General features: G+C 48.1%; 1 protein-coding gene across 1 annotated transcript in view; it reads left to right on the top strand.

Moving 5' to 3' along the window:
• The window catches only part of Ulk4 (unc-51 like kinase 4), a 293,994-nt gene that overhangs the window by 121,851 nt on the left and 158,805 nt on the right, over positions 1–13,338 (top strand). Inside the window, exon 31 of the mRNA XM_028767390.1 lies at positions 349–397. Coding sequence (XP_028623223.1) covers positions 349–397 — 49 coding nt within the window. The remainder of the gene's footprint in view (positions 1–348; positions 398–13,338) is intronic.

Genomic DNA, 13,338 nt, shown 5'->3' on the forward strand with positions numbered 1-13,338 from the left:
GTGGTTCTGTGCACTGTGTGTACTGGTAGCAGTGTTTCACCCAGTGGATCTGTGCACAGTGTACACCAGTTACGGTATTTCACCCAGCATTACCTTTGTTGGTTGTCTTTAGAATTATTGTGAATTTTAATTAATTTTCACATTAAAATGTCCATTAGGCTGAGCTGATCATTATGGAGATTTCTCGCAGTTGTGTTTAATTGCTTGGGTTGAGTGTATCCAGCTAGACTTTCTCCATCAGAGATTAAGCAGTTAGGCATGGGGGTTTCCTTCCACCCTATTAGGGTAGCAGTTTAAATTCATATCACCATACGTGTGCTAACCGCCTCCCTTTCCCTCCCCTTACAGGCTTGTGGAAGAAAGCAAACTGGTCCCGCTCATTTTTGAAGTAATTCTGGTAAGATTGCAAGTATGTCTTTTGGAATCCAAGTGAACATTTCAAGTTTTAAAGTTTCAGGGTGAATTGTATGATTGTCCCTCTAGCTAGCCTGCCCTCCTTCCCTCCTTCCCTTCCTTTCATTTTTCCTTCCTTCCTTCCTTCCTTCCTTCCTTCCTTCCTTCCTTCCTTCCTTCCTTCCTTCCTTCCTGCTGCACTTGTGTGCCAACCTTTTTTCCCTCAGCGTGAACGTCAGTAGGCCAGATCAGCCACCACACGCTTGTCTTCCTCACAACTAGGAACAGCTTAGCTTCCTTCCTCAACAAAGGATGCGGGTCATAAGTGAACACTACCCATCCTGTGTGGGGAGAAGGAAATGGAGCCCAGCACTGACTTCCTTTGCCTGTGAAAATCTCCTCAGACTCCAGTGATCTGAGAGTTGAGTTGCCACTCAGAGTACAGGAGTGTCGCCAGCCATAAACAAGTTCACTTTTTACCAGCACCCTAGCCTGCATAGCTCAATGACAGCAAGACATGTTGAGGGAGGGAGGGAGGGAGACAGAGAGGGAGAGAGGGAGGGAGGGAGCTTCCCTAATTCATTTCAAATATGCCTGTAAACTGTGTTCCTGTGTAGAAAAAGCAAAAGCCAATCAAATGTGCCTCAGACCCAAGCTCCCATCTGTGGTGGAGGGGGACGGGGAGCACGTCTGTCTCTGATGCTAAAGAAAAAACACTACACATTCTCCACTTGACACTGTTCTGAAGGCTAAGGCTGTGGAGGGTCTTGCTGTGACCCCACGGGACACAAGGTGGGAAGGCAAAATGCAGGCTTTGTAGAGCCACCCAGGGGGAGGGAGAGATGGGGATGCCCCACCTCCTAGACGTGTTATCAGGCATAGCTATGGCAGCCAGATGTCAAGATCCCCATGGAGAGTGTGGTGTGCAAGGTTAGAGGAATTGCTCAGAGTGCAGGAAGAAGGTCTAGAGATGGCATCAGGAGAGAGACAAGGGAGAGGAAGATATGCCTTCTGAGCTGCTGAGCGGGACTTGTTTGGGTTGCCACGGCCCTGTGCATGCCTCTTGCAATGGTTACTGTTGATTGTCAGCCTGCTTGGGCTGAGTCAGGGAAGCCACCTCTGAGTGTGTCAGTGAGGTGTTTCCAGACACAGTCAGGTCACAGGGCTGAGAGAGGATTCAGAACTGGGGAGGACCATTGGGAGGTGTGAGGGGTGCAGTGGGAGTGTGCATATCATCCTGGCCTCCAAGTCTGCATCCTGCCAACCATGGCACAGTTTCTCCATCAGGCAGTTCCTGATACTATAGACAAAACCTGAAACTGTGAAGAGAGAGATGCCTCTCCTTCGAGTCCGTTTTCTAGGTCACTAGGTCCCCAGGTTGGCATGTCTCCACCCTCAGAGTACAGGCATCCGTTACTACTTGTTACAGACTTGAATTGGTCTTGCTTTGGAGGACAGTGGATGCAGAAAACTGCTGAGTTGGACCATAAAAGTTTGTCACAGTGTGGGAAGCAAAGGGTTCCAGAGCCACGTTTGGCATGTGAAGAAGGCAGTAACACAGAGGCTCCAGAGCTAGGCAGGCCTTCCTGGTAGATACTGTGACGACCGTGGGTCCCTGCTATGGGTGGCTCAGCTCTCTTGGTGACTGACAAAAAGTTCTCATCCTTCCTGAAACCGTGTGCCCGTGGGAAAGCCTCACTTGTTCAACATTTGGAAACATGAACATCCTGCCTCGAAAGTTTGCCGTGGGAGACTGGGAGGTCAGCACGGTTGGCTTCCCCAGCAAACATGGTGGAGGGCGTCCTTGCTGCAGATGGCAGGCGGGGAGGCGTGGCAAGCATCCCCTCACCTGTGCTGTCCTCCCACGTGCTGTGTGTGTGAGAGTCTTGTGCTGTCATCTGTGTGAGGGTGCATTCCAGATCAAAACTGGGGGCCAGGAAAGCAAAATGCCCATTACTGTAAAAACAATAGAGTGCTTTTTCTATGAGAATTTCATACATGTATACAACACATTGTGATCTTATTCACCCCTAATCACACCTATCCTCACTCCCCAATCCCCATGCTCTTCCAACTTCACATTTTTGTTTCTGTTTTTCTCAAGAATCCTCCAGGTCCAGTTTATGCTGGCCATATATATGCTCATGGGCTTGGGACCATACACCGGGGCATGACCAACCGACAAGGAGCCACCTTCCTAGAACTCCTGCTTTTTCTTCCAGCAGCCATCCGCTGCAGCTGGCTCCTTCCTGTCCAAGCTGCAACGCTGAGCGGCTTGTTCTTGCACATATCTTGTGCAGGGAGCCACCACTGTAGTGAGTGAGTGAGCACAGTGGCTTTGTGTGTTCTGAAATCACTTTCACCCAGTTCCCCACCTCTGGCTTCTTCAGTCCGTTAAGCCCCTCCTCCATGATGGTCTCTGAGGCGTGAGGGCAGTGAGCATGACAGACACGTCCCTTTGTGGCTGCAGAGACTCTGCACTTTGACAGTTCTGAGCTGCTGCTTTACCCACCGTCCACTGTGCAAAGGAACTTCTCCAAGAAGGTCTGAGAGAGGCACAAGCTGATGGGCAGAGAGGGGCAGGTCTAAAGTGCACTTCGCTGCTGTGTTCAGTTAGCAGAGTAATAGATACTTTTATTCTGTCCGTTCACGGCCATCCATGTCTAACTTCTCAGCAGGACATCCCGGCAGCTGATGTGCTGCACCTTCACGGTCAGCAGCGGTGAGCATTGACTTAATGCTCGCACCACTGTTTAAGCCGGGCTGTCCCACCCTCTCGCCCACAGGGAGTGAGGGTGGGACCTGCTCTTCACACCAGGAACTGAGTCCTGCACGCTGCACCACTGCTAGTGTAATGCTCTGAATCCAAGAGGACATTCTGTGTTAGGTTCCTTCTTGGATATTATTTACTTGTTGTGTGCGGAGGTCAGATGACAACTTTCCATCATGTTAGTTCTGGGGACCAAACTCGAGTCATTGTGCTTGGGCGCAAGTACCTTCACCCACTGAGCCGTCTTGCCGGCCCGTGGTATTATTTAGAGAGGATCTGCCGATGCTGAGTAAAGAATAAATGAGTGAAATCAGCTGCTTTTACAAGGTCAGACTTTGATGTCCTTGAAGGACGTTAATCAATTCCTACTCTGCTTCTGTCTGTCTTTAGTCAAATAACCTGTGTCGTCCTCATTAGCACACATATTAACCAGTGCCATGTCTGTAGCAATCTCTGTGGACACACCCCTTCCTCTTGGGATTCCACTCACTAGCTATCCCTGTTGTGTGAAGCACACATCTGTATCCTGATGTTTCTAAACAGAAGCAAACCTTCTAAACCTGTGGCCCTTCACAGTTGCTGTCAGCCAGGTGACCTGGGTGTCACAGCTGTAAACAATTTATCTCACGTTTATTTTCTTTGCATAAATGTATTGCAGAAGTTTAGAAGTGAAAAGTAAGGACTGTGAGTTGAATTGTGATAGTTTTCTCTCTGAGTGTCTGATAAAATACCTGTGCACTCTACAACTGGCCTGTCCCTGGAGTTAAGGAAACAGCACATACCTCAGTGTGGTTTGACATCTGAGTCTGAGGGGGCTGTATGTAGCCTGTGGCTTGTGTGTGGCATGTATATGGCATGTGTGTGGCATATAGCATGTGTATGGTGTGTATGGCATGTGGCATGTGTATGGCATGTGGCATGTGTATTGCATGTGTGGCAACCTCTGTCAGTGGTAAGATCTGAACAAGGCCCTGTAGGAAGATGGTGAAGGACCCTGTGCAAATGGAGTTACCCATCAGCAAGATAGCAACACACCCTTGATTCATAGCATGGCAGCCTACAGTGACCTCTGGGTGATCCTTCTCTTCACTCTGCCCAAAGCTGTCTGTGGTTAAAGCCTGCTTATGGACTTTGCACCTTGTAGCTTTGTTCTTCCTTCCCAGAGTTCCTTGTACCCACAGTGCATGTTTTCCTTCGTAAGCACTCCCCCTGAAAAGAGTTTTCTGGTACAAAGGTATCTTAGCAATTGGGAGTCAAGGAATGCCACAAAGTCCCACCATGCAACCAACCTCACACAAGAGATTTATTGGAGACAGACACTGGACAGTGCCTGCCTCTGAGCAGGAACAGAGACAGCAGGGGCTGAGAGGGAGGGAGAGGGGCTTTTACAGGGTCTTAGGAGCACGGCCAGTGAGCTAATGGAAAAGTATGCTTCACTGCTGACCCTGAGTCATGGGGTGGGAACTTCCAAGTCCCTGTTCTGGGACAGGCCAGAGTCGGGGTGATTTTCCACTGGCCTGTTACTCTTCCAACCTCCTCTTCTGGTGGTCAGGAGTTCTGGCTTCTTCTCTGTGGCAGGCACCCAGGACTGTAAGACAGAGGGAGCAGGCTGAGAGCTGGCATGCATGCTTTGCTCCCTTCTCTCTCTGGGTATCATGTGACCAGCAGCATCATATTCCAGTTTCTTAGAAGTATGAGCTGCAATTGGCACCTCCTTCTTGAGGTTTCTGTATCCTGGGGATTTCACTGTACCATAGGAAAAATGCCAAACACAGAGTGAGAGAGAAGCTTCCACCTCAGCGGAAAGGATGTGCTGTGTGTGTGTGTGTGTGTGTGTGTGTGTGTGTGTGTGTGTGTGTATCTCAAACTGACTTTGGAAGGAATTCAGGGGTGAGAGAAGACCTGTTCTGGGGGAAGGAGAGGGATTCTAGGTGGAGAGGGGGATGGTCAGTTGAACAGGGCGAGTGGAATGTGCAGACACAGGTAGGCGTGAAGTGGTAGCTCCGGAGGCTGCTGGGCAGGCCTTTCTGCTGTTTGCTTAATACTGGTTTTGGGAAGCCACACTTAAAACATATATGGCAGCCTCTGAGTGAGTAGAACAGTCTGTGCTGCAGAAGGTATGTGTGACAAAGAGACAGATCACTTACCTTAGGCTTGGGACTGGTTGAGACAGCTTCAGGTCATCGGGCTCTGCTGGAAAGGAATCACAGAGGCCCCCAGCCACTGGAGGATGCAGACAGTACTGGCTGTAGGTCTCCATTAGTGGGGCCTGTAAGATTAGCTACAGGACTGTTGGAAGGAAGCACAGAGGACAGCTGGTCTCTGAGGTCCTGCTGAGGGTCCCAGGACAAGGACAACAGAGAAAGAACATCAGCTGTGGGGCCCTGTACACAGGTCACACCATGGAGACCGAGGTGGGGTGAGTAGAGAGCTGCTCACCAATGGTCGCCTCCTGCTGCTGGGTCCTGCTGCCCTGGCAGGGCCTACCCATGGTAGAGCGACCTCCTACTCCCACCTATGTACCTGGGTATGTTGTTGATACCAAAGGAGGGTGTCCTTGCTTTTCACTGTTTGTCGTACTGCCCTGGGAAAAGGCCTCTCACTGACTCTGGAGCTGGGCTGGCGGCCACAAGCCAGAGTCTCCCTCCTGACTCTGTCCCACAGGTTCCAGCTGTGCATAGTTGCACTGTTGTTTTTATGTGTGCTCTAAGGATTTGAATCTTGGTCCTCACCCTTGGCCTATCCTGCATTTTCACTGTCAGTACCAGGCAGCCATGCTGGGTGGTGGCTCAGTGTGTGTGAGCCGAGGCTGGACCTGTTCCCATTGATCTGTCTTCTGGGCCTGCATCTATAAGGCCCCTGGATGGGACTGGTGAGCATGGCTTCACAAAGGCCATGAGCGAGCACCCACCTGGCTGTGGAGTGCAGAACCAATGAAGATCAGGGTAGAGGCTGTTCTTTTTCTACTTTGCCTCTTTGCAAAGCATTACAAGTTGCATTAAAAGTGTGTTTTAAATGTGAATTTGGATATAGCAGCCTTTGAATGTTCCTGTAACTCTAATCTCTCATTTTATTTCTGTGGTTTATGTTGTGGCTACTTCAATAAATCATTTTAATGCCAAGCGATATAGGCAAACTCTATTTTATTGGAAGAAAAATCTTTATTCATGGTAGATTTTCCAATATGTGCCAAAATACTGCTGCCATGATGTTTTATGCGCCTGTTTCAAAACAAACAGTTGCAAAGCAATTTCAATGGCGAATGTGAACAATAAAAGTGTGATTAGCAGTTCACGAGCCTGGCGGTCATGTTGTTCCAACGGCTCTCCGGCGTTGCAGCGAAGGGAGCTACTGTAAATCTCTGGAGTCAGCCCTGTCTTCAGAAAGGCGTTTGTTTATGGGCCCTTGGTGCCTACAGGATTTTGTCTCTTGGATGTCAAGGTGGCCCAGCCACAGCCCTGCCATGTGTAAGGAACAGTTTGGGTCCTGCACATGCAGGTTTTACCTCTGCGTCTCTCAGCTCCGGTTGTCCTAATTCATGTGAATTGCTTCTGGGGGGGGTCTGTGTACAGGTTCCTTAGACCGTTAGGACCCCAGATGCTTGTGTGGCACACTCTTGATAAGAGTCTCTTATGCAGATACGCAGATATTTCCCAGCACAGGGAGCAAGGTGGTATTAACATTCCAGAAGGCTTGGAATGAGCCTTTGGATGGCACCCCCAAATGGACGCCAGTAATACCTGGAGACACAGAAGGTTCATCTCATTTAAACCCATTTGTGCTGCCCAGGCTTCTGTGGCTCACAGAAAGGAACTATAGCCCATTGCTGTTGATCACATACAGGACTCCACGCTGCTAACGTCCTGTTACTGACATGAAAGTAGATTGGCAAGATAGCTCACAGGTAAAAGCACTCTCCATGCCAGCCTGACTGTGTGAACATGGTCCCTGGAGCCCACATGAAAAAGCCTGACTGTGTGAGCGTGGTTCCTGGAGCCCACATGAAAAGGCCTGACTTATTGACTTTCATCTGTAATCCCAGCACTCCTGTGGCAGGATGGGAGACAGACAGGAGAACCACCCAGAAGCTCTTATGGCAGTGCCTGGAGTTTGCACACAGTGTCAGAAACAGCAAGAGAGACCCAGTCTCAAAACAGAGTGGGAGGAAGACGCTGAGTCCCAGAAGTTGTCCTCTGACTTGGACAGGTGTAGCATGTGTGCCCACGTCCCCCCCACACAACAGTAATTTAGAAATGAAATTCACAGGTAGATTTGCACAGGTCCAGGCTTGGTTCTTTAGGCTATAAATTTGTATTTGGAAATGTTGTTGTATGACTAGGGTACAATCTGTAAGATGTAGGACTTAAGGTTAGAGCCTGGGGTCAAGCCCTTGAGGGGACACTGACCTACGTTCCTGCCCTCTCCTGCCCCGATCCTCATACCCCACCAGACCTGCCTCATCACAGGCTGAAAGTGGTGAACTGTAACCCGGGACTGAAGCAGGAGCCCACACCAGTCTTTCTTCCCTTTAGGTTATATTGTCTCGGGTATTTGCTAATAGTATGGAAAGTTGGTCTGATGTCATCCATCATTCCTACGTGTCCTAAATGTTGGTCATGACTTTGAGTTAAAATGCAATATTCTCTTTCATTCTCTCCAAATTAGCTGAAAAGCATCAGGAACAGTAGGCTGGTGATGTCATGTGCTTCTCAGGACAGCTGTCTGCTGTCTGCATTGTTGACTCTTGAGAAATGAAGTCTGCAAAGTTGTTCTTCAGCATGGTGTCATCACACATGGGGTCGGCATGGGGTCCTCACACAGGAGTCAGCATGGTGTCCTCACACAGTGGTCAGCATGGTGTCCTCACAGGGGTCAGCATGGTGTTCTCACACAGGAGTAGCATGGTGTTCTTACACATGGGCACAAGCCTGGCATGTACTTCTGCCTGCTTCTGCCTTGACTCTGTGCCATCTGGGGATGCCCAGGGGTTGGCCACTGTTGGTTTCAGACTCATGTTAAAGCATTTGCTGTGCTGAGGCACCATTGAGCCACATACCCCATGGAACTGTGGGTGTCTACAGCTCTTAGATATGTAGAACAAGTTACCACATACCCCATGGAACTGTGGGGGTCTGTGGCCCTTAGATATGTAGAACAAGTTAGCTGAGTTGTGGCCAGTTCAGACTTCTGGAAGGAAAATGTAGTGTAAAACTGCAAATTCTTCAGCTGTGACCACCACATGTAGCTGTTTCCCAGAATTCCTCAGCACACCAGATTCTAGAGAGTGCGGGAACCAGAGCACCTGCCTTTTTTTTTTTTTAATGTGTATTTAGTCTTTTGCCTGCATGTATGTCTGAGTGAGGATGTGAGGACCCCTGGAACTGAGGTTATAGACAGTTGTGAACTGCCACGTGGGTGCTGGGAATTGAACTCGGCTCCCCTAGAAGAACAACCATTGCTGAGTCCTCTCTCCAGCTCGAGAGCACTGCCTCTTAGGCAATAGCTCAGCAGTGAGAAGCCACTTTGGTGAATGAAAGCGGCCATTCCTGGTTCTACCTCTCTGTATGCTCTACCTGTTCTGGCTGAGCAGCGAAGGCAGAATAGATGCATTTACCAAGAGCTACAAGGATCCTCAGAAGGAGCCAGAAAACTGAGGCCTTAAGTCAATATAGATTTATGGTCAACTGAAGGTCCCTGAGTGGCTGCAGCCAGTGGGATTGTGTTTGGCATTTATTAGAGGCACCGGAGTGAGCAGAGACGCAGTGCAAAGCCTCTCAGGCCAGCGACAACGGGGGACTTCTTGATTTGGATTTTCGGTGACATAAATAACACATGCTCATAATTTAAACAATGCAGAAAGTCTGACAGGTCGTGACGTGGTGTCTGGTTTCTTGGCCTACAGGTTGAAGCATCTCTTAGCATTTACACGTGTGGAATATGTTCGTTCAAACACGGAACTGTATTAAGGACTTGATTTCTTCTTTTGTACTGACTGTAGCAATATTGGTTGAATGTGAGTGTGCATATATGCATGCCCACATGTGTTCATTATCAGTGATGTCACTGGATCAGGGCCATTTACTTGACCTCATTAGGGGACATTTTGTGTCTGCTGTTTTTCCATACCTGTGTGGAAGAGTTTATTCTCATGCACATCCCCCAGTGAACTCAGAACAGCTCCTTCATCTCCTTGGTTAAATTTATAACTATTTTCCCCCTTTATCTTATTATAAATGGAGTTTTCTTAGTTTAAAAATATTTCCATTTAGTGGTGTGCATCTGTAAGTTTATACAGAGTTGAGTGTAGGGCGCGGTGCCTGTGCACATACAGGGGCCAGAAGAGGGCGCTGTTGTCCTCCTCTGTCAGTCTTCATCTTCCTCGTGAGGCAAGGTCTCTCCCTGGATTGGGAACTGTTTCCTTGTCTTAGCTGGAAGTCAGCCAGACCCAGTTATCCTGCCATCTCTGACCCCTGGAGCTTGGACTGCAGGGTCTGCAAGGATATGTGTTACCTGGTAACCTGCATGCTGGAATCAAGTCTGCTCTGTGTGTTTGTAGAACAAACCCCTCTAAATGCTGGGCCATCTCTCCAGCCACTCTTACAGGTTTTAAGGTAATTCATGATTGATGTGTAGAAGTGTAGGAGGATTTTAATCTTCTATATCCTGCAGTTTTACTGAATTTAGTATTCCGTCAGTTTTGAGTGTCTTCAACCGTGCAGTTAGGTGCCTTTCTGTGCAGTTTATGCAATATTTTTCTTGACTAGCTACACCCCCCCACACACGTGCTTTGGTGTATATCATGGCTAGCCCCGCCCCCAGTGATGTGCTATGGTGTACCTCATGGCTAGCCCCACCCTCAGTGGTGTACATCACTGCCTTGTCCTTCTAGCAGAAAAGCTTTTCGTTTCTGATTGTTCAGTCTGACATGAGCCACTATCTGCCATATTTAATTATACTAAGGTACTTTTTTTTAAGTTGATGAACGTTTCTGTTGCGATGTTGAATTTTGTTAAATGTCTTTTCCTGCACCTGTTGAGAGAATGCTGGTACTTTCATCCTTTATTCTGTCACGACAGTCTGTTGTGTTTGTATCTCTGTGGAGGTTCAGCCATCCCTGCAGTCCAAGGTTAGCACCACTGGATTGTGGCTTGTCATCCTCCACTGTACTGTTTTTCTGCATTTACTGGTACTTTGCTGAGGATGTCAATGCTCTTTGGAGATACTGGTCTGTAACTTCTTCTCTTCTGGTTCCAGGTCTGGCTTTTGTGTGGGTAGCGCTGGGCTCATCAGATGAGTTTAGAAGTACCGTATGATGTTCACTCTTTGGTGGAGTGTGAGGAGGATTGGAATTACTTATTAAATGTTTGGTAGAATTCACTGGGGCACAGTCAGGTCCTGGTTTGCTGCTGGTATCCTTAATATGTTTACTCATTATGGTCATGCTTAGAATCTACACTTTCCCTTGATTTACTCTTGGTAGGTTATAAGTTCCTGGGAATTCATCTGCTTTTTTGTAGATGACTGACTGACTGCTTGGGATAGAATTGTTCCTATGGTTCTTAGTTTGGATTTCTATCTATTTATTTATTTACTCGATATAGGGTTTCCGTAAACCCCTAGCTGGCTTGCAACTCCATATGTAGCCAGGCTGGCGTTGACTTTATTGAGATCCACCTGCCTCTGTCTCCTGAGTGCTGGGATTCATGGCATACACCATCCCATCCAGAGATATTTTGTATTTCTGTGATATCAAGTCTATATATTTATCAGGATCAATTTATAACATAAATTGAGCGTTCCCACTAGTTGAACATATTTATTTTTGAAGTGACGGGGACCAATTCAGGCCTTCACTGCTGAGTGTTGCCACACCCACCGCAGGCAGGACTGTCAGTGCCCGTCAGAGTCAGCACCTCAGACACTTCTGCTCAGGTGTGTGCCTCTTGCCTGTCACCTGCACTTTGAGCTTGCTTGTGGTTTTGCTGTCATTATTTCCCTTGGGGTATAAAAATGAGTGTATTTATTTGATATCTTTAATCTTAACACAGGTATTTGTAGCTACAGAAAGCCACACAGGGGTCCCAGCATGTGCCTGGATATCTGGTACTACCTGTGTACTTTTAGCACTCCCCGAGTGCCCCACGTGCCTTGTGTGCTTACTAACTGGGCTCCTTTGGCTGCTACTCTGCTTCTGTCTGTGTTTGTTGCACACACATTCCCCCTTGTGTGATATGCCCCCAAAGTATCCCACATCCCACTGTGTTCTTCTGTCTCGTAATTAAGTTCTCTTTAAATACTGAAATGCATGGCTGGGATGTGGCTCAGTGGTCGATGGCTTACTCAGCAAGTGTAAAGCCAGTGTGAGATCTTCCTGTCACACAGAAGCATCCTTTATGCCAGCTGCTGTCTACCTAAGAGCATCTCAGCACCACATCTCTGGTTTTGGCAGCTTTGGTCATGCACAGCACAAAACAAAGCTCCTGAGAGCCCATGTTTGCTCACCATCTGTCTTCTCCTAGCATGTCTCTCCTGGCCACGCTCTCACAGAGCGATGTCTTAGTTACCAAAGAGTTACCTAAGGTGTCTTCGGAACCCCAGGAACCCCTTTATTTTTGCTCTTCCCTCCCAGCCATCTGCAGAGAACTTCTTCTTAGGAAGGATCATATCTGTCTTCTAACCCTTCCCTGGAGGCATCTCAGGGTTAAATAGCCTTCCACTGCCTGTCTACAGACAGTCCAGGCCTGTCTGCCTGGACTTATTCTTAATGTTTTGGTGAATTGGTGTTGAGTTCTTCTGCTGACTGGGAAGGAAGGAATGGTAGCATCTGCTGAAGATACAAAGGTCTCTCTGTCCTTGTGTCTGTCTGTATCATACTGTTTCGCAGAATTGCTGATAGGATCATATGTGCTTAGGGCTTCTGTGGTATACCAGTCACTTCAACTGTCAGCTTGGTACAGTCTACAGTCACCTGAGAAGGGAGTCTCAACTGAGGGATTGCCCTGATCAGATTAGGTCGTCTGTGGGGACTGTCTTTCTTGCTAATCACTGTCGAGGGCCCATCCCACTGTGGGCAGCATCACTCCCTAGGAGGATGGTCCTGGCTTACACAGGAAAGGCAGGTGAGCATGAGTGGGTATATGTGCTAGAGACCCAGCAAGCAAGCAGTGCTCCACTGGCTTCTTTGTCGGGTTCCTGCCTTGAGTTTCTGCCCTGACTTCCCTCTGTGATGGGTTATAACCTGGAAGTATAAGCTGAAATAAGCCCCTTTGTCCCTCAGGTAGTATCCTGAGGAACATTTGCTTAGTGTTTCCTCACAGCAGTGGGAAGGGAAGCAGGACTCACGTTTTCCTGGTGAGTTCAGTCCTTACCCAGTATCTCTGTTCCTGTGGTTTGGCTGCTTCCTCTGATGCCACTGTGCTGTACTGTCTTTTTTATGTTTTGTTCTGTCCTTCTGTGCCTGTCCAACTGTCCTGTATCATTATATAGTAACTTGAGTTTCTTGCAGACACTGTGCAGACAGGCCATTCTAACTCGTAATCCCTGTGTGAAATTGTCTTTTCAGCAGTCAGTTTAGATCTTTTATACTGAACAGGATGATCGGTATGCTTAGGTATTGCTTGTTGCTTTATTCATTGGCTTTTTTGTCTGTTTCTGTTCTCCTCTTGGTTTTCTGTGGGTTACACATTTGTTTAGAATTTCATTTTGGTTTATATGTAGTAGTTTTGACTAAATTTCATCATAAGGACTTTGGTGTGTGTGTGTGTATGTGTGTGTGTGTATGTGTGTATGTGTGTGTGTGTGTGTGTGTGTGTACGCGCACACATGTGTGCATACTCTATTCCTTCCTACTGCACATGAAAGTGTCTGTCTTCTCTGTGCATGGACCATGCTTTCTGTTCTCCTGCCACTGTTAACCCACTGGCTCCTCTTCTTGCCTCTCTCGACTCAGCCACATCCTTCTGTCCTTGGTGCTGAGAGTGCCCAGTGCATCTTAAAAGACAGGCCAAGTGGCAGCTTCTCTTTTGTAGAATTGGTTGAGTAAAGTCCCTCTGGATTACCAACTTCCTGCAGCAGGAACTGTCTCTTGTTGTGTTCCACTGTGTTCCTGCTGTGTGTGCAATGGGATGATGGTGAGTCCAGGCTGTGTGTGCAGTGGGATGGATGGTGGTGAGTCC

The sequence above is a fragment of the Grammomys surdaster genome, unplaced genomic scaffold (assembly GCF_004785775.1).
Source record: "Grammomys surdaster isolate TR1022 unplaced genomic scaffold, NIH_TR_1.0 172, whole genome shotgun sequence".
Classification (NCBI taxonomy): domain Eukaryota; kingdom Metazoa; phylum Chordata; class Mammalia; order Rodentia; family Muridae; genus Grammomys; species Grammomys surdaster.